The sequence below is a fragment of the Misgurnus anguillicaudatus genome, chromosome 21, assembly GCF_027580225.2.
Source record: "Misgurnus anguillicaudatus chromosome 21, ASM2758022v2, whole genome shotgun sequence".
NCBI classification, from domain to species: domain Eukaryota; kingdom Metazoa; phylum Chordata; class Actinopteri; order Cypriniformes; family Cobitidae; genus Misgurnus; species Misgurnus anguillicaudatus.
This window is the reverse complement of record NC_073357.2, coordinates 35379980-35406043: the sequence shown is the minus strand read 5'-3', so window position 1 is coordinate 35406043 and position 26064 is coordinate 35379980. Positions and strand designations below refer to the sequence as shown.

The 26064-nt window shown below is 37.9% G+C and overlaps 1 protein-coding gene across 6 annotated transcripts in view; it reads right to left on the bottom strand.

Moving 5' to 3' along the window:
• Positions 1 to 26064, bottom strand: part of plekhg4 (pleckstrin homology domain containing, family G (with RhoGef domain) member 4) — a 103409-nt gene that overhangs the window by 15909 nt on the left and 61436 nt on the right. For all 6 annotated transcript variants that reach the window (XM_073859020.1, XM_073859017.1, XM_073859019.1 and 3 more), the window contains exons 7-13: positions 24148 to 24234; positions 22441 to 22557; positions 22100 to 22198; positions 19111 to 19259; positions 15679 to 15817; positions 14917 to 15039; positions 14456 to 14647 (exon numbers count right to left, since the gene is read on the bottom strand). In XM_073859020.1, coding sequence (XP_073715121.1) covers positions 14456 to 14647; positions 14917 to 15039; positions 15679 to 15817; positions 19111 to 19259; positions 22100 to 22198; positions 22441 to 22557; positions 24148 to 24234 — 906 coding nt within the window. The remainder of the gene's footprint in view (positions 1 to 14455; positions 14648 to 14916; positions 15040 to 15678; positions 15818 to 19110; positions 19260 to 22099; positions 22199 to 22440; positions 22558 to 24147; positions 24235 to 26064) is intronic.

The window sequence follows — 26064 nt, the reverse complement described above, 5'->3', positions numbered from 1 at the left end:
AAAATATAACTGTGTAGTAATTAAAATGTTTGATATGCAAAAACTCAAAATATAACTGTGTAGTAATTAAAATGTTTGTGTGAACTAACTAAGTACTTTCAGTTAGGTCCAATTAACATAAATGAGAACCAGAAACTCAAAACTTAGAAGTTCTGCATAATTAAAATCAGGATCATCAAAACTCAAAAGATTTGAGGCAACTGATTACCTCAAATTTTTTGAGTAATCCCAACTTATTCGGGTTTACAGTGCACTGCAAAAAATTACTTAGTATTTTTGTCAAGAAAAAGCATCTTAATTTAAGAATTTTTAGATATTTTTTACTGAAAACAAGACAAAAATACTAAGTAAGAAAGTCATTTTTTGCAGTGTACATATAATGGAGACATTAAATCCCTAATGTCCCAAGAACCCTTCTCTTAGCAGCAATTAACATTGGCCAAATTTGACCCGTGGGTTCTCCAGGATTAAGTCAGGCCCGATTTTCTCTTTTGACACTGATATTATTATTACATATTTGCTGCTAACACAACCCAGTCTCTCTCTCTCTCTCTCTCATATACACGCATTCTCTTTAACGTTAAGGGGTTAGGGTGACATTGAGGCCACATGCCTTCACAAACTTCTAGCACCAAGATCCTAAACTCTCTCTAAAAACAGGAGTCAGAGGTCAGATGTCCACACTAACAATACAGAGTGACAAGAAGTGACCAAGCAGCAGATTCAGAAAGACAGAATCGAGAAAGACACAAACACAAGACAAAGGATGCGAAGGCGTCAAAATTAATGACTAAAACACCAAATGGCAACAATAACTTTGAAGGTCTCATAAAATAAATGCACGCTCAATTTTTGATCTGAATTTGTGTAACAGAGATGTAAAAATGCGTAGATGTACTGCAGTGATGTCTTCCATCAGCTCAATTGGTGCTTGCAATGTAACATAATGGGTTAAAATCCCAGGGAACACACATAGTGATTAATGTTAATAATTAGATTGTATATATATATATATATATATATATATATATATATATATATATATATATATATATATATATATATATATATATATATATATATATAAATGACCATTACAACTATTTTTAAAATACAACATAAAATAACTTCTGTGTTTTTAAAAACTGAAAGTCAAAATGATTCTCTTTGGTAATTTGGAAAGTTTGGAAAGCCCACCACAGACCCTGTTGATAAAACAAATAAACATCATGTGCTGTTGATTCTCCATCACCTTCCTGGCCTCCTAAACTCCTGATGAGTGAAACAGACATGGGAAACACAAATGTAAAGAGTTCTGTTCCTGCAGTAAACCACCACCAACTGTTTACGGTGATAAACTCACCCACAGGTTCTGCAGAGGACCTGGGGTCAGAATCTGAGGCCAATCCAGCTCTCAAACCTGCCCCCACTGGTGAAAAAATACCCCCTGTGTTTCCCCTTAGTGAAATAAAGCAGACACTTTGATCTATAGCCCAATATAGTTCCTCACTCTATCTGATGATACCCATAATAGTGTGGGCAGGGGATGACATCATCGTTTGGTTGGTTAGCGTTTGAAGTATGAATGGTGTGGTGTGCGTGGCAGGACTCTGATTGGTGAAAGCAAAATTAGTTTGCCTGAGGGACGCACCTCAAAAGGCCCCACACCATTCATCTCTGCACAAAGAGCGAGAGAAACACCCAGAAATAGAGAGGGAAAGAGTTAGATGTGCTAAAACAGAATAGTGGGAGTTTGGACTGAGCTTTTGTGAACTCCCATAAATTAATCTCTTAGCAGTTTAAGTGGGTCAAGAGGAGCGTTTTAAACTTGAAAGGAACCATCTTTTATTATTTCCTCCAAAATAAAACCACCAAAAGGGGGACTGATGTCATAGACAGTCTCTGATCTCATGTCTGAGCAATTCCAGGAATTTGTTTATCTTTAAGGATAACGTGTGTCAAAGCGTGAGCCTGCTATTATACACTTGGTTTAAGGATTCACCGCTTTAAGATAACTCTAAACATTATTACTTTGTAACTCACTGGGGTAATAATCTATAGGCTGGCCCACGTAACGAAACCCCGAATACTTCCCTGTTATCTTATGATTAAAAGAAATGACTGAAACGCAGTACTACACTGTAGCCACACATTATTGTTCAATTTTGCCTTGATAGCCTGAGATGATGATGGGTGGATCTGGTAGGAGCAAAATAGGGGGAACAAGTCTGATTTACTATAAGCTGCAGGAAATGAGGGTGAGCAAGCGAGAGAGAGACCCTTTTTAATAAAGACACCCTACTGAGTGTTAAAAGACCAACCGCAGACCTAAGTACCTTTGTATAACAATCTTTTCTAAATCCTGCTCAACAGAGGCAAAAACTTTTATTGTTCCTTTGCTATTCAAAAATGTCTATGTTTTTACTTATTACTCCAAATAGAGTTATTTTCCTAATCTGTGACAACATGTCAGGCACCATCTGCTATCTTATCCTCCATTTGAGTTTAATCTAAAGGAATGCAAATAGTAAAGAATTATAAAGAGGGAGGGAGAGCTAGAGAGACATGGCACCTGTATGATAACTAGTCCCTTGTGATTTTGACTAATTCAATCTAATTATAGTTTTCAAAACAATATAATAGTGCATTAAATTCACCAATCGTAAAGCTTATAGAAAGTCATTAATCTTACACTGATCAATTAATGCGTTTGTATGATTGATGAGTGTGCAATTTGGCTTAGTGCACAATTCAGTTCTTTTGTTGTGCGTCATGCGAGTATGCGCGTGTCTGCTGCGGGGGGGATGCCTCTATGTTTCTTATAAAGATTCATGAATGTCAAAGCCTGAGCGATCAGACTCAAGAAAGAAGAGTTCAGCGAAGGCATACACATACACACAGGGGAGGGTAGAAACAGCAAGTGACAGATGTGCTTATGATCTCCTCTCTCTGGTTTAGGATAAAGAGCGTGTTGGATATGTAGAGCAGTGGGAAGCAGACACACGGCAGCTGCTTCACAAATAAGACGGACGTAAACTCCTAATGCGAGCTGGAATCATCTCAGACTACTGAAAGTCTTTCTGGGGCACGCAACTTTTGCAAGCTTTTTGGTTTAATTCCACATACAGGAAAAAGACTCATAATAATTGAGTTGGTTCATAAGCTTTGATAGTTCAAAGGCAGTAGATGTGTGTCTATGCAAAACAGATGTCAAACAAACTGTTGTACTGGAATATCGCAGGAGCTGTTTTTCATAAAAGCCTGCCGGCTTTATTGGGGGTAATGACTGGTTGGGAAATGAAGCTGAGAGGACTGGAAGGCTGCTGTATTTTTTTGCCTGTTGGTCTAGCTGGCAGTGCGCTCAGGTGAGGGCTGTAAAATCGTCACCGTCTGCCTATTAGTGCAACTTTATGAGCCGAACAGGAAACAATTCTGCTTGGCAAAGATCCTGCATAAGTGAACACAGGTTTTATTTTGAGCCTTTTCAAAATATTAATAGTTTTCAAAGCAATTGAGTAAATAGTGAAACTAGTTACAGAGTTTTCGATAAAGGGATAGTTCACCCTAAAATGAATTCTGTCATCATTTACTCATCCTCAACTATTGACTTCCATAGTAGGAAAAATATTTTTGAAGTATTGTAATAAATGATCAAAAACACAGTTGATGGTACCCATTAAATTCCATCATATTTTTTATTCCTACTATAAAAGTCAATGCTAACAATCTGCTGTGTGTTTACCATAATTCCTCAAAATATCTTCTTTTTCATCATAAAAGAGATTCATACAAGTTTAGAACAACATGAGGATGAGTAGATGATGACAGAATTTTCATTTTTGGGTGAACCCTTAAAATGACTCAAAAAAAAAAAAAAAATGAGTCACTCAACATTTTTGAATTTAATCAAAATTCAGCCAAAAATAAAATAAGGCTTTTAAGAAAAAATGATGACCCATGAAAGCACTAAATTGATTAAAGGGTTGGAGAAAATTTCCAAAGTGAATTAGTGACCGGCTAGTAGAGAACAAACAGTCTATGGTAGCATGTGGGCACAAAAATCACAGGAGTGTGTTGTGTGTTCATGTCTAAGTGAGTATAATTCGATTGAACTGCACCCAGGGAGGGGGCTGGGAAAACAGGTCTGGAAAGCAAGCCAATCAGACTGCATTAAAACTATCACATTGGCATTAATCAAAACCAATCACAATACTGATCAGAGTGAGTGGGCCTGCAGAAGCTTATTAGGTCACTCAAACACTAACATCCCCTAAGGGAATACACATTATCCAACAAAGTAAGAAAAATGAAAATCCTAAAATCAGACCAAGAGCCTAAATACTACTCATACAATCATTAATGTGATGAAGGGTTACTGGAAGAAATTTAACTGTATGTTTTGGATGCACTTTACACCAACTTGAAATGAAGAAAGAAAATGACTGGATAAAAATAAAGTTTTAAATGGCAAACAAATGAAATTAAAATTTAGCAGCATCTAGTGGTGGGACTGTGAATTACAACCAGCGGCTCAGTTCACAGCTCACCCCTCAATTTCAAAACGCAAAGAGAAACTATGATAGCTGCCACACGACAAACATGTTGTCGTCTCACAAAACGATTGTGGGTTGTGCCGATAGACAACAGTTTTGTGTATCGACGATCGTCAGACATATCGCTAATAGCGGGCTTTCATGACGATAATTGGCGATAGTTATTATAATTATCATCATAGTTTCACATTAACATGCGCATTGCATGCTTTTCCTCGCATGAGAAGGTTTGTGGGCTTCACTTTGCGCGAGAGAGTTTGTTATGCTTGAACTCTTGCTCGGACCTGAATGCCCGCGGCATGGACTCCTTCTAGCACCGCAACTTGTAATACGCGTGGCCAACAGATGGTTAAAACCAGCGAGTTTGTTGTTCCCACTCCCTGGCACGCAGGAAATTTTAGAGCGCCTGGACTTAAAGGAACAGTATGTAAGAAATTTATATCAATTAATCATAAAATAGCTCTGATATGTCACTAGACATTAACAAAACATTTTCATTTCAAATACTTATAACACTGACAACAGTGGTCTGGACAGGATATTGTCATTTAAAAAGTGGAGTTGCAGCCCTCAACTGATGTTTATGTTGTCATTTTGTGTATTGGCCACCAGTTGTGTGATTGCAGTACCAGTTTTAGCCACAAGTTTTGTGATTGCAATACCAGTTTTGGCCAGAATCCTACATACTGTTCCTTTAATGACACGGATGGATTAATGGCATCAGTTTTAAGAAGGTTGTGGTAATGACAGTGTTGCCCTTGCCTCATTTTTTGTCCACCAATCAAGTGACTTGTCATACAGTAAAAAAGTAAAAATAAACAAATAAATAAACCAGTAAAGTACTGCCCCTCCCCCCGATACTATCGTGTATTGTCGATCTCACAGGCTGATGATAAGACAATCTCAAAATGGGGCATATCGCCCAACACTAAAGTTTTGTGACCAAGCAGTAAAAGTGCTAGCCCTAAACTCTTTTGGAGCATTTAAAAGTTTTTTATGACAAGCACATGCCATCCAGGTGGCTAATGAGTACAATGTGAAAAAACTCTCCAGCGATTAGCCAACGTGTTATTACAAGCTGTGAAGTGAAAAGCGACAGCCCTTTTACTTTGCCTATTCTGTCTGTCAGTCTTCCTGCCATTCTTCATCGAACTCTATAAGAACATCATGGGAGGTCAACCATCACACACATTTGTTTATCATCTTTCATTTCTTGTCACTGAACAAGTGTGGAGGTCAGTGTTTTGTATCCACAGGTGCTAACCCTCAGGTTCTGCCGTAACAGTAGGACACAGGGACTCGGAGACGGGAGGCCACAGTCAAAGCATCACAAAGGACAGACACACCTAATTAACAGAGCATGGGGCTGGTTTTGTCCTACTGAGTGCTGTCTCCTGTTGTCCGTTTGGGGGTTTGAGGGGCAATGAGGTGTAGAAAAGGGGACTTGGGGTCTAGTGTTTTTGGAGGGAACTGCCCCAAAGTGGTGCTCTGTTTTGGGGAGGGGGCACATGCCTCAGGCTCAGTCAAGCAGCAGGAAGATAAAGTAGATTCAGTAGTCTCTAAATGTTATTAGAGACCCCAGAATGATAAGACAAAAAGTGAGAAGGAGATGCTTTGCTCAAAGTAAAGACTGAAATGAACACACATACATAAATATACATGCAAGACACATACGCTCGTTGTGGTTGGCATATGCTAGAAGTCAGTGACTGGAAAATGAGGTTTACATAAAGGGATTCCTACAATAGATAGATGCAAATGCAAAGTAACTCTGACACCTCCAGTGACTCTTTCTGTATTGTCTAAGTTTACCTGCAGGACATCTGTGTTTGTCTACATTGCATGTCACAAAATGTGTAGTCAGATTTACAACATACTATTGTTATTCTCAAAAGCAGCTGTGTGATTCTCATGAAATTAGACTTATGAGATGTCATGAAACATTTTGATAAAAAAGTAAATGCAAAATAAGAATATCAAACTAAGAAGCATACAGTTACAAACATCTCTTCATGTACTATTTTGCACATGATTTCAAATAACATCATACAAACCAATTTAGTTTTTTTCCACATTTAAGGGGAACATTTTCATTACCGCAATGTGTCCATGACTGGATTTTGGTTCTTTGACATGGAAATATTTATAATTAAAAAATCTAAAAAATAAAAAGCTTCAGTGCGTGTTATACTATGAACATTTACAGTAAAGAAACATGTGGTATTTGGTGATCATTGGTAAATGTAGAGACAATAATAAGGAATATAAATTTGTCCAAGAAAAATTTTCTCATCCTCCGCAACAAGCTTCAATCATTGTTTAAGCCCTTAAGGAACTAAAAAGAATTTGTTGGAAGGGACATAATTGACTGTGACACTCAAGATGGCTACCAGGTAAGCAGTTCTTATTTTTTCTCTCCAGATAAAAGTTAAATTTTGTTTGTCATAGTACCTAGACAACGTTTAAGTTCTCATTACCGAAACATGAGTTTGTAAATGCATATATTTAATGTAATATCATTTGCGGGTAATGATCATTTTTGATAATGATAATCGTCTCGGTTACGTATGTAACCCTCGTTCCCTGAAGGAAGGGAACGGAGACGTCACGTCGTGACCGATGTATTGGGAACACAATACGTCGGTCACGACGTGACGTCGTAGTGACCGACTGAAAGGGAACTAAAAATTTCTATAGGAAACATTTTTAAATCCTCTAAAAATAATGGTTATAGTAAGTTCAGACCTTAATCTTATATGTGCAAAAAAAAGTTGCACATAAAAAAATCTGATGCTGGACACCTTTTAAGTCTGGATTTCTTGAGAATCACCCAGCTAAGACTCAACTTGAAAATAAATATGCAAGCTTTGTGCATTAACCTTATGAAAATAAATGTACAAGCACTGTATAGCAAGGTTATTATAGTTTTGCTTTTTTAAATTAGTTTTTATTTTAGTATCGTTTTCAATTTTGCTTTAAATTTAAGTTTAGTTTTAGTTAGTTTCATGAATGGTTTTGTTAGTTTTAGTTTAGTTTTTATTTTGCAAACACATTTCTATTTAGTTTTTATTTTATTAAGTTTCAGTTATAGTTTTAGTAATTATAGTTTAGCAGCTAACAGCAGCTAGACTGTCTGACATATTTATTAGTTAACTGAGGTTGCTGTCAGCCTCAGCTAACCTCTCATGCATAAAGTGCCATCTACAAGTAAAGACTCCTTAAAAGTTTGTAAAGATTGCAATGTCTCTGGGTGGGCGGGGATTAGTTGGAGGCAAAAAGAGCCGCGGACGCAATGCTGACAAGCGTAAGCTAGGACGTTTTAGGAGGGATTTATTAAACATAGATGCAGAAGAAGGTTCGGAACTGTCCGAATATGTAAAGTTATATTTTACAGCTATTTTTGTAAATTAACTCTGTAACAGTTAGTTCTTGTATCTTGTTCTCATTGGAAACATTTTAACCAGGTTTTGGATTTTCCTACATATGAAGTATTTTCGGCTGGTTTGGGGAATTTTGTCAACTATAATTAGCAATGGGGATTATTTTAAGAGATCATTCAAAGAATGCCACACACATCTATCGCTGTATGTTTGTATAACATTTAAGCTAGCTAGTGCACTGACGGTTGACTTATCATCACCTATAAAACAGAAACTTTCTGATTTGTACTAGATAAGACCAACACACCAATACATACTGTATGCATAGATTATTTTACCTGATATGAACTGTGCACTGCAAACACGAGCATTATTTGCGATCGTCTTCGTCCATTCAACCACAATTGTCTTCTTTATTTCTGGAATTTCTGCCTGGATCCGGTAAAACTTAAGTTTTGAATTAAAAGTGCTGTTACTTCAATTTTGGCAGCCAAAAACACAAGACGACGACATTTTAAAGTCAAAACCTCAAACTTTTAGTGCGCCTGCTATGAGTTCTTATGTTTTGCCTCCAGCTAGAGCGGTGACGTCACAGTGACGTAGGCGATTAAGGGGTCTATTATAAAGCCTGTTCAGATTTTCCACCACGGGATGAGAGCTTATTAATTACGAAAACGAATACTTATTTTTGATAATTATTATTTTATTTCAGTTAGTTTTTCAATAACTGTTGCTCGTTTCGTTTAGTTTTAGTTTTTCATTTATTATGAATTTTTAATTTTATTTCAGTTAACGAAAATGTTTTTTAGCTGATAGTTTTAGTCTTAGTTTCAGTTTTCGTTTACGAAAATAACCTTGCTGTATAGTAACCGGATAAAAGGATGGCAAAGACAGTATGTGCCATAGATTCATACTGAAGCATGGAATAAGGGTGTATGGGACGTCGGCCCATGTTTTAATCAGCTAAAAAAGCTATGCATAATGGTTTATTCATTAAAATATTGAAATGCATCAAGAGTAATAGATACTATTATTTGTGCAAAGATAAAAATGACTTTTTTAATTTTAAGGGAAGTTGTACTTCCAAAGTAATTGCCAATGATCTTTCATTCTCATAGTGTCACATTACACTACAGGATGCTTTATAAAACCATACACTTAAAACACGCAACAGCAAAACAAGTCCTTTGGGCTGGAAAAGGAGTAATGAAATGTGATGTCAATCAATGATGTCACCTATAGAAGTAAGACTGAATGACAGAATATTAGCCTGCGTGAAAATCATCACTCATAGGAACATGCTCCTGGGGCAAAGCCGTAAAATAATCCACTTCCATAATGATCTGACTTACAAGGTGTGGAGTTACACTGAGATAATGGATGGCATAAACCCCCCCGATGAGACCATTTGCCCAGGGCTGCAAACTCCAATCTAAGATGTGTGAGAAATGTTGGTCAAAACCGCACGCAGAGAGGAAACTCTTTTAAACACAGTGCAGTTCACACACCCAGAGCAAACCCAAGCATCCCTCAGCAACATACTTTATCAGCCATACACTGATTGAACAGAGGACTTCAGAGAGAAAGTAAAGAAAAAGAGAGAGAAAGAGGGTGGAGATTAACTAAAGAAACTCTCCATGGATTCCCGAAAAGATTCATTCAAAAGTATTTTTGAAGAACGTATCTCAATCATAAAGCTATCATTCGCACACATCCTGCTACGAAAGAGTGCAGAAGAAGGCCTGTTATATTAAATGGCATCTAAGCCTCTGTCAAATTGTGTAAAATTTTTAAAATTTTTGCTCATACACACTTTGCTTAAACTATCACAGTTTGGACAAACTCCACAACGCTCCTGAAAGCCTCTAAACTCCTACCTCTTCGTGGCTATATCCGTTTTCCTGCTCGGCTAAGACGCTGGTGGTCCCGTGACCAGAGCACGGAGCGGCGGCAGTCATCTTTTCTCTCTCTCTGGACTGACAAAGTAACTGAGAGAGAGAGAGCAAGTGGCGCCCACTCTTCTCCTCTCCCCACCTCCCTGCTATTCACAGGCAAATGCAAGTCTAAATACCAGATGGGTTTGCCCCAGCAACTTCACTAGAGGGGACAGAGGGGGGTTGAAGCCGGCATGGAAAGGGGGGGGGGGATGGGACAGGAGGGTGTCTGTCAACATCACTACAAAGACTCTCACTAGAGAGGGCAAAGGAAAGAGGGAAGCAAAGGAGACTAAAACTTGGCACAGTGGTGCTAACTGGACCGTGTGAACCAATAATGTGAAAAAAAAATCTTCTTCAAGTAACTTGAAGTGATTTTATATGCACAGATGTTAGTACATACTGTGTGACATAACTCCAGGAAATTATAGTGTATACATGTAAGGTCTGATGGACAAAAAATTAAATGGCACATATTTAGCACAAACTTGATAAAAGTGTGTGCTAAATCAATAAATGTAAATTTAAATAATTTTGAGCAAGCTGTTATATTGCTGACATTCAGCTATAGTGATATTAGAGGATAGACAACAGCAGAAGGCGTATGGTGAAAGACTTTGTTCCTTGGAGACATGGGAGTATCAATAACCTGATCAATACCCAAACGCTCACAGTATGTTGCATGAAATGCAGATCTAATACACCAACTGCTGCATATGTCAGTGGTTAATAAAATAAAAACTCTGTCTCTTCACTGCTTTAACTAGTCTTCAATGATTTACTGTATCAATATTATAAAACTTATATTAATCTTAAAAACATGTCTGGGTCATAAACGCAGACAAAAATCAAAGAATGAAATATTAAAATACATTTTGTTTAAAATATATGCAAAAAATATACTTTTTGAGACCATTTGCAGTGTGAATTTATTTTTGAATTCTTATTCAAAAAAGCCACTCCGTACTTTAAAGTGAGAAATGAAAAGTACTTCACTTTATTTAAAGGTGGTGTGTGTGAATTTTAGGCAAATTGCAACCAACAGCTCATCCCTCAATTTCAAAATGCATATGATCTCCGACATGACAAACATGTTGTCGTCTGAGACAACGTAGCGACTAAACGAGCTCAGTTTGTCCATCTATGGCTACTGTAGAAACATGACGCCAACTTCCATGTAAGGTGACCCACGGTGTATGTAGATAAAAATCTCTCATTCTAAAGTAATAAAAACAATACAGTTCATTATTTAAGGTCAAGGTACGGTCCAAATTCATCTTTACATGAAAATATTAAATATACTAATATATTTATAATTGAGCGTTGCAGCGGGAAATGCACAAGTTGAAAAATCTGAACTTTGGCGGATATTCGCGCCGTGTCAACTAATCAGGAGCTTGCTCTAGTAGTGACGTGATTACAGGGAGCGAGCGGAATCACAGAAGCCCCTCCCATGACGCGAATTTCTGCATGAATGTCTCGAATGACTAGAATTTCATGCACGGCTTTCATGGGCGAATGAATCGAGTAAACTCAACATGTTCAAGCGTCCAACTACGTGGGAATAGCACGTTTTTGCCGCCTCTACCGCGGCTGGGGTGAACGTACAGTTACTGTTCTTCATAGACAACATAATATTAATATATAAAGATTAGGGCTGGACGATTATGGCCAAAATCATAATCATGGTTATTTCTGTAAAAACCATAATCATGTTTATTTAACAAGATTACTCTGTGCATTTATTTTACATTTTTATATTAGTAAGTGTTGCAATAGGCTACACGTGTCAAAGCAGTGGCGCCTTCGAAGTGCCTTACAAACATCAATCCAGCAGCACGCAATAATAATTTAATTGCGCAAATAATTGTTTTACCTCAATTATTTAGTTTTTGTAATTAAAATTGAAATTCAAAAACGATTAATTGCACAGCCCTAAAAAATATTAGTATTAGTAATACTTTTTTTTTATTAGAAATTATTTATTTTCGAGGGAATAAAATGTGGTGTGTTCTCATGAGATTCACTCATTTACACTCACTGTGGGAGAGACATAAATATGCTCATCCTCTAACTGTTAGTGAGTGTTAACTTAGTTCTTTAGTGAAATGCTACTGAAAGGCCGTCTTATTATCATTATAATGACAGGACACACAAAGGTGACATTTCCTTTGCCTTTCAATGTGCAATGCTAATGTGTGTGTTTTGTCCTAAAAACCACACAAAACAAATGAGGTAGGTTTCCTCCTACATACAGAAGTTAACAGAAGAAAGAAAGATGTTTTTGATATCCGTTGTGATGAAATCCACTAGACCCACATTAAGTGCGAGCTGTAAAGAAAAGTACAGTCCTCAATTCATCACCTTCTCTATTGTTCAATAGGGATCTAGTCATACTGTCACTTCACCATCGGTCTCTCATAAAACAACAGGAATCATTTCAGTGATTTCTCGCTCTCTGCAGTTTTACACAAACAGACCATCTGGAGCAGAAAGGATTCACACATCGGGCTTTACTGTCTGCTTTGCCCCGGGGCACACATGCACAGCTTTTCTGTCACTTTCTGCACCGCTGGCTGCTGTGATTGTCTGCAGGGCTCTTATCCAGACAATAGGTTGTCAATATTATATTTGTCACCCAATGTGTGTCAGTAAGGTCAGAGGGAATTAATTCACTTATCGCATTAACTTAGGCTGTTTACTTTGAAGAGAAACCTATATAGGTCACACCGCAGTGAAATTTCTTACAATTTACTTCACTTGGTCATTTTTCTATGAAAAAAAATGAGACAAAGGGTCAGGAAATAATGTAAGAGACACAGATCAGAATTAAACCCATCTCCCACATGAGCACCGTACCTCATTGTGTCTGGAGACTAGACCATTATTTTTCTAAAGAGATCTTTGAACTACTTTAATATAATATACAATACATCTCGTAATATAAAATAATTATAAAAATAAAATGCAAACTATGTCAGTTTAGTTGCTCTTTTTTTAGACATGTCATGGTTGTCCTGACCATCATAGCTTCAGCATGAAGTGTCTCATCTCCTGTGGGTTTATTCAGCTTCAGCTGTCATATCTCGCATTGTTTTCCATGACCACAATCCACACTGCCCAGATCATCAGTCAAGGCTGGACCGGTTGCTAGGTAACACACTCAAACAGCCACTGTCTAAATTTGGGATGGGCTGGTCTGTCATTAAAGACAAATCAAGTACTAGAGCCCTAAATGTGGACACGCATGCACGCACTTACGCACACACACACACACGTTTATGCACATAATAGTCACACAAGGCTAATATACTCCCTACATTACTATGAACTGAATGCAAAACTACTAAACAAGGAGTGATTTAGGGTGTTTTCACACCTAGTTCGTTTGAGCCCTCCAAACGCTCTAAGAGCATGTCAGGGTGTACATGTGAACAAACCGGTTCGCATTTGGGTTCTTTTGTGGTTCGATTTATTTTTGATATGTAAAATCAATGAGGTCCCGGTCCGTTTCGGGTGTCATTTTGACATTGTATCAAAATCAATAGCTGCACAGAAAGCTGGGGTCTGAGTTCTTATAAAGTTTTAATGTGAACAAAAAACGGTCTGAGATCACTTCAGTTCTGAAGAGTACCAAAAAAAGAACTGGGTCTTCTTTTGAGTCCACTATATTGTGAACACCAAAAGGACTGAGGTCACATTCGGCTAGTTCCTTTTCTGGTTTACTTTAAGTGAACTGGGTTTGGTTCTTTTAAAATGAACTATATGTGAAAGCACCCTTAATTTACATCCTGTGAAAAGAATGACAATGCATTCACAAGAATGTGTGTAAAGGGACACCTGCTGGTGTTTTATGAGTAAATAAGAATAATGTAAATCAGAAAAATGATACCAGTGAGTTCCACAAGTGCTATCCCACTAAGACCATCTAATCATTGCAAAACAAAGACTATGCAGAGTGCATGCCACTGATCTCAGACCTGACCCAAAGAGTTGTATAGATCAAACCAGCTTTACTTTAAGCCGTGCCCTTTTGTAACTTATACCAAACACAAAACCCGTCTTTGATTACTAAACAAATACACTTATGACATTTGTCGATTTGCCAACAGATGGCAGGAGAGGGCTGGATGAAGTCGCCATGCCAACAGGGCAAGGGATTGTGCATGGATGTTAGTAAAGAGCACTATGATAATGCTAATGATAAAATCTGATAGTGGTCAGCCAACAAGACCATCTGTCTCTAACGGGAAAGGAGGGGAGAAGACTCAAGCGTGCGCCACTGACCCAGTGCCACAAAAGAGGAAAAACACAAGGAACTGTTCATGATGGTCTGATCACAGAGACAATAGTGTGTGTGTGTGTGTGTGTGTGTGTGTGTGTGTGTGTGTGTGTGTTTGCCTGACATCACTGCTTGTCAGGGATTTCCGTAATAGCAGGCACTTTAGAGACACTGTTTAATACTCCGAGCAAAAACATCAACAGCAAAAGCTTGTTGGAAAACCTATATGAAATTATTTTAACTGATCTCTGTTCATGCCTAAAACTAAAGCAATAAAAATGCAATGAGCAACTGATGATCACTCACCTTGTCAAAGAACTCGTAGAGCCGAACAGTCTTGTCAATTTTGTCCTTGGTGTCTTCCACTCGCTGGGAGAAATCGTGCAGGTGCACCCAAAAGGAGCGTACTTTCACCTCATACACCTGAAGCTCGGACGAGGAGATGTCTTCCCACTTCTCTAAACGCTTGAGGAGAGCTTCACCGCTCTTACAGTGCTCCTGAACAGACACACACACACACCCAGTTGACACAGTGCAACGGTATGAATAAGGTGACTACATTTAAACAGGCACAAACACCCTGAAGCTTGTATTGACACAATTAAGCAAATGTTTGCCTCCTGTAGTAAAATATTACCTGAAGATCTAACAGCTCAAATGCAACCATTATAAGGCATTTGTTAAGCGAATACGAGATAACTATGCAGACGTGCTGTCTAGGGGTTAAGGTGTGGTGTGAATAACGTTTAATAAGAGAGTTTACGCACATATGCGGCCGCGTAAAAATCTTTGAAGAGGGTCTGTTTCTGATGTAGCTGCTCCAAGGAATCTTCAAGTTCACCGAGTGTCTGCAGACGGGTCTCCCCCACCTCCTCTATCCACTGACTCACCTAAGAGACAGCGAACACAAACAATCCCATTTACCCAAAATGACTAAGAGTACATGAATTCAAACATGACACATGCTCTCGAACGTGAGGAAATAAATCATGTATGTGACATCTGATACAGATGCTATGGTGCTGAATGAAACTTTCTCAGGGTTTCCATGTGTGTGCTTTGAAAATCTAGTTCGACAATTCTCACTGTAGTCATGCCAAAAGTTTTTTCACACCTTCTGCCTGGAGGCTATAGTCAGTCATTAAAACAATGAGATGAATACATCACCAGAACAGCATGTATTTGTATAATAGCAAGGATGTTTATGAGACTCGAAGTGTTTGTGTGTACAGCATTTCAACGCAGAATATCTTCTTTTCTTGTGCTAGAGGTTAATTATAAAGAATTAACCCTGAAGACATAAACTCATAAAAATTCTAATTAAGAACGTTCATTTACAATTTATATCATCAGCATATTTACACAATTCTTCTGCATTTATGACACGAAAAATTAAGTTACATTATTATTTACATTAACCTTACCTAAAACATTTAATCAAAAAATATTGTACCGCTAAGCATGAATAGTATGCTGTCACCTGTCCCAAATACAGTTCATAAAAGCAAGTAGAAAACTTTAGTACTCACCTCTCTGAATCCCTCTTCCAGGATCTTAAACTCCATGATGAATTCCAGTTCCTGTGTGCATTTGTTGGACAGCATCACAAGCTTGTGAACCAGCTCGTCCACTTGGTTATACAGATGCCCTGCACTCTCGATGGCATCTCTAAAACACACAAACACACAGGGTGTCTTCAGTACTGTATCAGTTTGTGCAGATACTGTCCTGATTTTGATACTAGTGCCAGAGAGGAAGTGAACAAAAACACTGTGATTCGCTAATTCATTTTAATAGAACACACTGATTGGATGAGACATTTAAAGCTCGAACATACAAGCTTGTTGGACACAGAGGGTCTGTGTTGAGTAGTGCGTGCGAGCATGTGTTGTGTAAGATACAAAGAGTATACAAAGGCTTAAAATATTGTAAACTGTATATTGTAAATGCATGTGCACAGTATGTAACAAAATATCAATATTTTTCATGAATGTTTGTGAGTAAAAATAAATGATTTGTGAATTGACACACAGTGATAGAGCACATTGTGTAAAGCAGCAGAGGCTGATGTCTACTGGATGACTTCATCGCTGCTGTAGTGTACAATAGTAGACAATACTGTATTGTGCTCTAGTCAAACATGTCATCTAACTCAGTCAAAGAGTTATCCAATCTATGCACATGCCTATCCAAATACATATCAACCAAAAACATGTCAGAAATGTGAATAATACAAATGGAACTTTGGCAACATTAATCAAAAGCCAAACTATGATTTTAATTAAGATGTTTTTATGAAGAACATTATTTTGTTCCTGTTCCTTTTAAAATCTCTGCACAAGAGCAGTTTAAATATCTTTCTTGTGTGGCATGCCAATACAAAGTTTAATCTTTTGATCTAGCTGTGATTGTGATGGAAGTTTAGCGCTGGAAAGAATCTGTGTGTTGAACACAATGAGCGGCATGAGGGGCTAATCAGTGACCTCTACGTCATTCCAAAACCCAACAATTATTCACAGTACACACCCAAAGCAAACACTGGCTATCACAGTATGCAGGAAATATCAAAGGCATTCCAGCAAGAGAGAATGACAAGAAAGAAGCAGAGAAAGATAAGTCTAAGATGGATGTATGAAAAATCGGAAGCTTTTATTGCCAGCTCAATGAAGCATTCAGTCCTAGTACTATGATTTTAGATTGAGAGCTTAGTAGGTGTTTTATTAAAGCACCTATTATTATAGAGTCGTTTTAGACCCAATGTTGCATTTACTTTTATTGAATTATACAATGTTTTGATGAAGGGGGTAACAGCAACTGTTAGGGGTAAAAATTCTTCCTGTTTATGAAGATTTAGAAAAGAATAAGTTGTCAAAAGCACAGATGAGTAAGGAGCGATTCATATTTCGCGTCTTTTGCGTGCGCAAATACGTTATTTTGAATGTAGACGCGCAGCAAGTGGGCACCATTATTTTAGTCTGTGAAAAAAAGAAGGTCATGGTTCATCTGAAGGAAGTGTTAAGAAGATAAAGTTTAGTCCAGTCAAAAAAAGAGAAAAGGCTAAAAATAGTATGAACAAGCTGGATTTGTTCACTAATGTCCATTGCTTTAGACTCTGTCACACCTGTGTGATTCAGTCTTTGGGTGTCTGTCAGCATTCAGGTGACGTGTTAGTGTGTGTAAAACAGTTTATCTAAGATTTCATTTTGGAGGAAAATTAGAAACTTTAGAACAAGAAGACACCCAAACGTTCTCTGACAAAACTCAACTCACAGAATTTGAAAATAATACTAAATATGCATTAAAACTTTAAATCATCTTAAAAAAGAACAAACGCAACCAATTTTTTGCGCGTAAGTTTGGCTCACACTTCACAAAACTATTGAACTGTTAAGTTGTGTTGGAAAGCAAATGGTAAACTAATGGCGCTTTTCCATTGCATAGTACCCCACGGTTTGGTTTGGGTCAGGTCGGGTCAGCTCACCTCACTTTGGCTTGGTTAGCTTTTCCATCAAGTTTAGTAACACTTCAGAGTAGGAGGGATTATAGGCGTGTCGTTATATTTGCGCTGCTTACTGCTGTGACATCATACAAGTGAGAGCGTTGTTGGAATACATCCCTATACATTCATTTATTTCTCAGTCTGCCACAAAATTAAAATTGGCCACCATGAATAGATGTTTACACATCACGTTTATCACTACCTCTGTCTCAGATGACAGTTTCTGTACAGACACTGGTGGCGTCAGTCGACACGCTCCGCTGAGCCTCATTTAAGTTGCATTTAAGCATAAGTGCACATCACAAATGTGCAGCCCCAAACTGCAAGTCTGGAAAAAAACTGTTATGGTGTTCCTGATTCTCAAACTGTGGATGTTTTTCATCGCTAAAAGAGAGTTTGCAAACTTATAGCAGAGCCCTGATGACAACATGTTTACTCAAGACAACGCAAGCTAGCATGAAGGTAAAGCTAATCTTTTACATTATAGCGATGACGCTGGTAGTGACGATTCTCTCAGACCAATCAGTGATCTACATTGTTTTCGCATCACATTTTGGAATCAGTTCGGGTCGCTTGGAACCCCAACCGAGGTGGTATTAAAAAAGTATCGGCTACTACATACTGCACCCAGTGGAAAAGCCCCCAAAAGTAAGCTGACACGACCCAAACCAAACCGCGGGGTATTATGCAATGGAAAAGCACCATAAAGCTCTTCTCACTCAGAACTGACATGCAAAACTTCGTTCAAAAGAGGTTTTTGTCCGCGATTACAGCATTTACTGATTTTGACAATTCTTTAGATAAAACATGTCTGTGCCACTATCCAAACATTGCACTGTCTATATGAGTAATAATAAGACATGTCATTTGTTTGGGGCTATACACCTGAACATATATTGCAATTTCATTTCATTCTGCAAGTGGTGCAGAAAGTGTTGCACACTCTGACTCTACCTGTATATCCAAAAGTATTCCACAAATTTCATAAAATAAAAGTAAAAGAGTGCATAAAATGCATCTGGGCCTATCAAAATGAATGAGCCTGAAATCAGAGTAACAGAGGAATATCAAAAGTAGATCCGCACAAACATTGGACTCCAAGTGTATGTTTATACTGTATGTCTAAGCAGAAGGCCATAAGCCAGCACAGAAATGCCTCCAAGTTTTAAACAAAGTCAAACAGGAAGTAGCACCAGAGCCCCACTTCATCCAAACTAGACTGTTATCAGACACAGACACATGTGCATACCGGTGTCTGTTTAGCTCTGAGATTCTGTGTGTTTGTTTCAGGAAGAAAATAATTAAGTGCAGATAAAGACATTTCTTTTGGCTCAGCTGTGGGAAAAAATATTTTAAACCTTGAGCTGAACCCAACATTGATCATCAGAGGCTTAAAAATGCTCTTTCACGCTGATATTTGAGATTATAATTCTTGAATTGTTTTGCGATGGCCTTATCTCACCTGTAGTCCTCTGTGAGGCTGACACTGGTCTCTTCCTTTCGCAGACGGGACAAAGCAGCTCCTCCTTCCAGCTGTAGCCGCACCAACCTGCTGTCGTCCAGAACACTCCTCATCAATTCCCTGTACTTATTCAACAAGATCTCAGCCTCCTGTAAATACACATAATTACATTTTAATAATTTGAAATGATTTGAAAAAAAATCATATTCATTTTAGAAAATAATTTTCTCACCCTCAAGTTGTTCTATACCTCTATAAGTTTCTATAATTTGTTGAACTCAAAAGAAGATAGTTTGATAAATGTTCATAAGCACACAATTGATGGTACCCTTTGACTTCTATAGTAGGAAAAAAATACTATGGAAGTCAATGGGTACCATCAACGGTTTGCTCACCAACATTTATCAAAATCAACTTAAAGTATCATATAAATAGAAAGTAAATACATTTTCTATTTTTGGGTGAACTATGCCTTTTAAAACAGTATTGAATTATATGGTATACTGTGTAGCAAAAAAACTCATCCAAAGTCAAAATTATTAATTGGTTACAAACTCATCAGACATTTAAAAAAGCATTAGAAACATGGTGGTGTATAACATATACACTCTTTTTCAGTTGCCTAAATCACATTGTCTTCCAGATCACACATCTTGTTATTACATACACATCATAACTACTAATCTCAGCAAATAATACCAGTCCCATCTCCAGTACACACACCCCATCATTATGTTCCTGTCCCACAGTCATCTCTCTGGATATTAGCTGTGCCCGGTGTGGTATCGCTGCACTGTTATTACCTATATGCTTCCACACACCTGCATTATTATTATTCATTAAATGACATCAACACTTCCATTATCTAATCCTATATCATGTTTGTACTTATTAAAAGATCAGAAGAGCTTAAAACTTCAGTACTCTATGTTACTGTCATGCCTTCAGGTGTGTTTGGGTGTCTGTAGGTGTAGCTGCCTTTCTACACTTAAAGGGCACTCGATGCAAAGTTCATCATGACATATATGTAGCTCGTCATGTGTGTGGTTCGTAATTTCAAAATATGTGTTCTGCGTGTCAAGTGATCCTATGTGCATCACATGTCTTGTCTTGTCAAAATAAGTGCCTGGTGCAGACACGTCTAAAGGGTATATGATAAATAAGACACTCACGTTTGCCAGATACTCACATAATCTCATGCGTAATCAGAGTTTACTGTTAAGAAAGTGTCTTTTGTGTATTTTGTGAACGTGAGCATCTCTTTTATCATAAATGGTTTTCACGCGTGTGCAGCAGGCACTTATTTTGACAAAACACGTGATGCACATGGTTCACATGACACAACAAACACATATTTTGAAAACACGAGCAACACACATGACACTCCGGACACATATTTTAAATGTGCACCCCTCGGATGAGCAGTGACAAGCCACCACTGCATTTCATGAGGGCACTAATCTGCTTTTGCTTTGTCTGTACCCATTTAGATGCAAAATTGCTTTAAGACAAACACCTTATATATTATATATAAATGTGTCCCTTTAGTATGTAATGTTCACTTTTTTAAAAATATGATGCACATTAGAGGAATGGGGATACAGAAAAAAATAACTCAGAATTGTTGGTAAAAGACGTGGAAAAGAAGAGGGGACATATTCATATTAATGGCAGAAGACAAAGACCAAGAAAAAGTGGAAAAGGAAAGAAAGGACAGGCTGAGACTTGTTTTCTAGTCATTTAACATCTAAGGCTCACTCCATCCTAAAGAGGCTGTTTTAACATTCAGCACAGGGCAGAAATCCATACCGCAAAACCTTCTCTGTCTCTCCATGCCACTCTTCAAAAAAACCTCAGTAAGTGATTATAAAGATGGCTGCAGATAAACACTCCTATGGGAGATCATTATTTCTCACGAGGCCCTGCTTTCGCCCAGTGCCTGTGGATAAAAAGGTCTCTCATGACCTCAAGTGACAGTCAGAGGTCAACTCAGTCAAAGCCTTGACACACTAACCCAAACCACACACAAACTGAAGTCTACTCAGACTATTATTTAAAACTAGACATATCTCCTAAATAGATCTGTCTCTGAATCACTGTAACTGGATGCTGGTGCCACTGCTGTAAACGTCCTTCAGAATAAAAGACTTCAGTGCCAAAGTGATGTCCTCAAGAGGAAGAGTTTAACGTCACACTGAATGATACAAATAGTCATAGGAGTCTTTGCAGCTGAAGTCTCTGTTTATAACTAGAAACGGTTGCACATTAGACCACAGACTAACTGCCTTCAATCCCCAGACTCTTAAAGGGGTAATAGCGTGAAAATCTGACTTTTTCCATGTTTAAGTGCTATAATTGGGTCCCCAGAGTTTCTATCAACATATAAAATGTGAAAAAGATCAACCCAGTAACTTTGTTTGGGTAAGACATTTTCTACAAGCATGTGAAAAATTAGGTCGTTCCGATTTCGGCTGTTTTGTGAGGTAGCAAAACATGCTGTAATTAATTATCTGTGGGGTATTTTGAGCTAGAACTTCAATTACGCACTCTTGGGACATGAAAGATTTAGTTTACATCTTTAAGAAATCTCATAATATGACCTGTTTAAGAAAAAAGAGGTGTGTGCATTCAAGAAATAGAGATTAGAGATAGAGACACACAAAATTATTTAAACCTTCAGTTTGCTCCATAAAATGCTGAAGGTAACAGTGGCAAATTTAAACTACAGAAGCTGCAATGTTGGATGTCTGACTAACGGACAGTTTCTATAGTGTAACAAGTTGTAGCATTGTCTCTGTGCCGTGGTGCTAGATAAACGGCAGTAAAGCTGCATGCATGCATCAACTGTATAATGTACTGTAATGCATTTAACACTTCTAACTGGCCGTAGAAAGGGAAAAGCAGCAGCGCTGGATTAATAAAACCATAAAGGCAGAGTGTGTCCTGTGGGATTGCTTTTGAAACAGATGTCTATTGACTGTTGTAGTACCTCTGCTGTAGGTGGCAGCACTGTGGACTCCAGCTTGTTGATGCTGTATTGAAGGAGGTTCACAGCATCTTCACAATGCCTGGTCAACTGCTCCAACCTCTGAGAGACAAAAATAAAGCAGAGCATTAATTCTTTCCACACTTAGTGGAGGATTTTTGTCAGTTATGAGTAATTAAATGTATTAATTCTTAGTGTCTTTTATCATACCATTTGTGGCCCTTTAATAAAAAAATAAATACCCCTTCGCAAATTATGTGCAACACATGTTCAAGGCTTATTGCTTTATTAATCCATGTTAGTCATACAACTGACGATGATGACAATTATGAGGATTTTCTCACCATTCTGAAAGCGACCCAGCTGGTGTGGGAATAAGGGAAGTTGCCATCAAACTCAGTGGGAAGATGAGCAATGTCCACGTGTTTATGAAGAGATTTCATTGACGTTAACAGCTCCACCTGACAAACACAGAACAAATTTTATAAATGCTTGGACAGATGCCTAGTCCTAGACTAAAGTTTGAGCATGTTTGAGCTGCCTTAATTTAAAAAAAATCTTGCACTGACATATCTTAACATATATTAGTGTGATTGTTTTGTCTCAAAATACACATCAGTAATGTTTTTTGTAAGGTATGTTTAGAAAAGTCCTAAAATAACTAAGGCCTAGTCCTGGATTAACCTAAACCCTGTCTGGATGTTTAAATATATTGTGTCCAGCTGTTATACCGTAGTAAACGACTGTTTTAGCTACTGTAGTTCAGTCAGTCTTTCTGCTGAGAATATCTCCGGCACTCTGATTAGACACTTGAGCTTTAAAATAGCCATCTATTTATCACAGAGTACTGGGTTACTCTTATTAGGGACGCACCGATGTATAAACTTATAATCGCTATCGGCAGATAAAAGCAATTTTTTCACATTATCGGACATCAGCTGGTTGTTTAACTCTTTCCCCACCAGCCAGCGCCAGCATTTTTCATGATGTTCACAAAAGTTTAATGCCTTCCAGAAAATGTTCTTCTTAAAATATATAAACATTCAACATTTTTAAATGAAAGAAGAGACCCTCTGCTTTTAAACAATAAAAGTAATCTTTTTATCACCTCTCAAATATGGGTAGGTTTCTTCAAAAACACCAAATTTTGAGCAAAAAGCTAAGATAATTCCATTTTTGTTAAGGACTTTTGATAGAGATCAGATTCAAACCAATCTTCAATACTTACAGGACATTCAGCTGTTTGCACTAGGGCGATACTTCTGGGTTATATAAGTTGCGAAAGAGCGCCCCAGGTGGATAATAGCGGTATTGTGGAAAGCCGGAAATACTCGTCATTGGCAGGGAAGCGTTTTCTCTTAATAGACAAGTTAACTTTTCAATGGCGGGAAAGAGTTAAAAACAGCTTCTAAAGAAAAAAAATCAACTTACGCTGTGTGATTATTTTAAATTTGTTGACAATGATAAAAGAATTGCAGTTTGTAAGTTTTACGCTTTTAGGGTTTTACAACAAAATAATTTAGTATATATTGGTATCGGCAGATGTCATTCTAATGCTGCGCACACACCAGACGCTAAGCATCGTGTTCCTTGCTCTACATTAATCACATGATTTAATTTTATGTCATGCAATTTTTCAGCTTGAGTTAAATGTTTTCAACTTGCACGGACAACACACGTCAGTTGCGTCGCCCCACGCGTCTATTCGCATCTTTGAATTGAATTTGTATGTAATCTACTCGCGCAAATAGTTAAATTCGCTTCTGGTGTGTACGCACCATAAGTATTCTATTATCGGAACAGAAATGTTATATTGGTGCATCCCTAATTTTTATCAGTATGTGTTCCATGGGAACCCACAACCTTTGCACTTTACCAAATTGAGATTCAGGTAAGCTTTAATATAGTTCCTATTTATATTTAGTGTATATTTACAGTATGTACCTATTTCTGTATATCCACCTATGTAACCCTAAAAGTACCACATTATGTAGCACCACAACCAATGAACGCAAGAGTCATTTTTGTGTGTACATGTGTGTGTGTGTTACCTGAAAAGAGTAAGCTTTTTCCATGCGTAGAGCCAGATCTCTGTCAGCCAGCAGCAGTACTGTATGAATGCATCCAGGCAAGGCTTCCTGGAGAGAATAATTAGACTTTATTGTAAACAGCATCTTGGTTTTCCATGTGAATGACTAAACTGCAGATATGTTTTCAATCACTAAACTGCTGCCAATAAAGCCAATGTTATTAACTGTGATGGCTGCTTGTACTACAAGAACATCATTATTCCTGAATAGAGATTGGTTAGTGTAAATAGTACTCTGCAGAAAGTTGTCATTTGTGTTTAAGGTCTCCCGCCAAGCTTCGTGTAAGTTCAATAGGTTTTAATAGGTGCAATGAACAATGGAGCTTAACTTGCATTTGTATCAGAAATAATCCTTATCAACTTCATTTAACAAAAGTTTTCCAACGGTTATATAATCAGACATAAATACTTTACTGTCTAAGCCCTCAGACACATAAAAAAGCCTTCTGTCAGTCTTAATAAAGCATGCATGCAAGGTTTCATGCATCATAACAAAAGAAAGGACAAAAACAACACCCTGTAAAAGCAGACAAGGATTTTTGTTTTCTCCCATGTCTTCATGCACTGAGTTATGCAACCATTGTAGTTACATCAGAACAGTAGCAAGAGAAAAACTTCTCTCGAAAAAAAACAATAGTATTTATTGAGGAATGTTCCAGAAACATCAACAAAAAACTTGGCTGAGATAGAATTACTGCTGATATTTATTGCCAGGTGCAGTTTTCATCCCCTGAGCATTGTTTTCCATGCATTCTAAGCATAGTAACAATGTGAAAATATGGCTCAGCTTTCGGCTGCCATGTGAGGACTAAAGACATGAATGTGAGGTTTGATAAAAGTAAACTAAAATCTAGTAAATAATAAAATATTTTAGAGAGACAGAAAGGGTATGATATAAATAAGCCAATGTCGGCTGACTCCCCTGGGGTTGAAAAAACCCTAGGGATATATATATATATTAGCCTGACGTTGTCATACTCAATTCTAGTCAGAATTTGAGTCTGATACCGCTCCATTGAGCTATAATTATGAGGCGTGTCTCAACCGAAAAATGCCTCTGCACTCAATTGGAAAGACCTACGACCAATCAGAGCAACGGAGTGTATGTTGAAATTACGTCTTTGCAGCCTGACCGAACTGCTAGTTATTTATTTCGCTACAATGACACTAACATTGTGATTATACTAAGTCTGAGTTAGCGAATGTACATCAACACCTACTATGTTTACAACATTTCGTTTATATCACAACATGAAGTATTTACTAAGTCATGGAGTATGACTATCTCTTACCATTTGTACGTTAGGTGAACTTCATCCACGACGATACCCTACGTTGGCTTGAAAATATCGGAGCCTAGCATGTCCCTCCACTTATTCAGCAACCACGACTCCGGGCTTCCGAAAAGAAGCTGGCAACGACCGCTAATTATATCCATCTCGTCGTGCACGCAGAGTTGCATCGCCATGATAAGGTTGCCCATTTCAGTTGCGACCAACCTTTGCCGAATCCCATATGAAGGACGGCAAAAACATCAACAAATGCCCTGCTCGCGTTTCTCTGTTCCTCTTTTAAAATCTATGCTCTGTCGATATATTTTAGAACAGACTCAATGTCAGAATCCACACATCTGAACTCTACAGCGGCAGCCATTCAACACACACGCTCTTTGTTGACGTGGTTCATTACGTTACTGTCGTTTATCTGTCAATCATCGTATAAAGCCCGCCCTCACAATTTGATTCGTCGGCCTGTTTTGATATTCTCATAGTAGCTCCTCAACGGTGAATCCCCAGATCTTCCCTGTATTTCAAATCGTGGTGGGCGGGGCTAAGATCGGCTGGCACCCAGGCTATATATATATATATTTATTGACGTT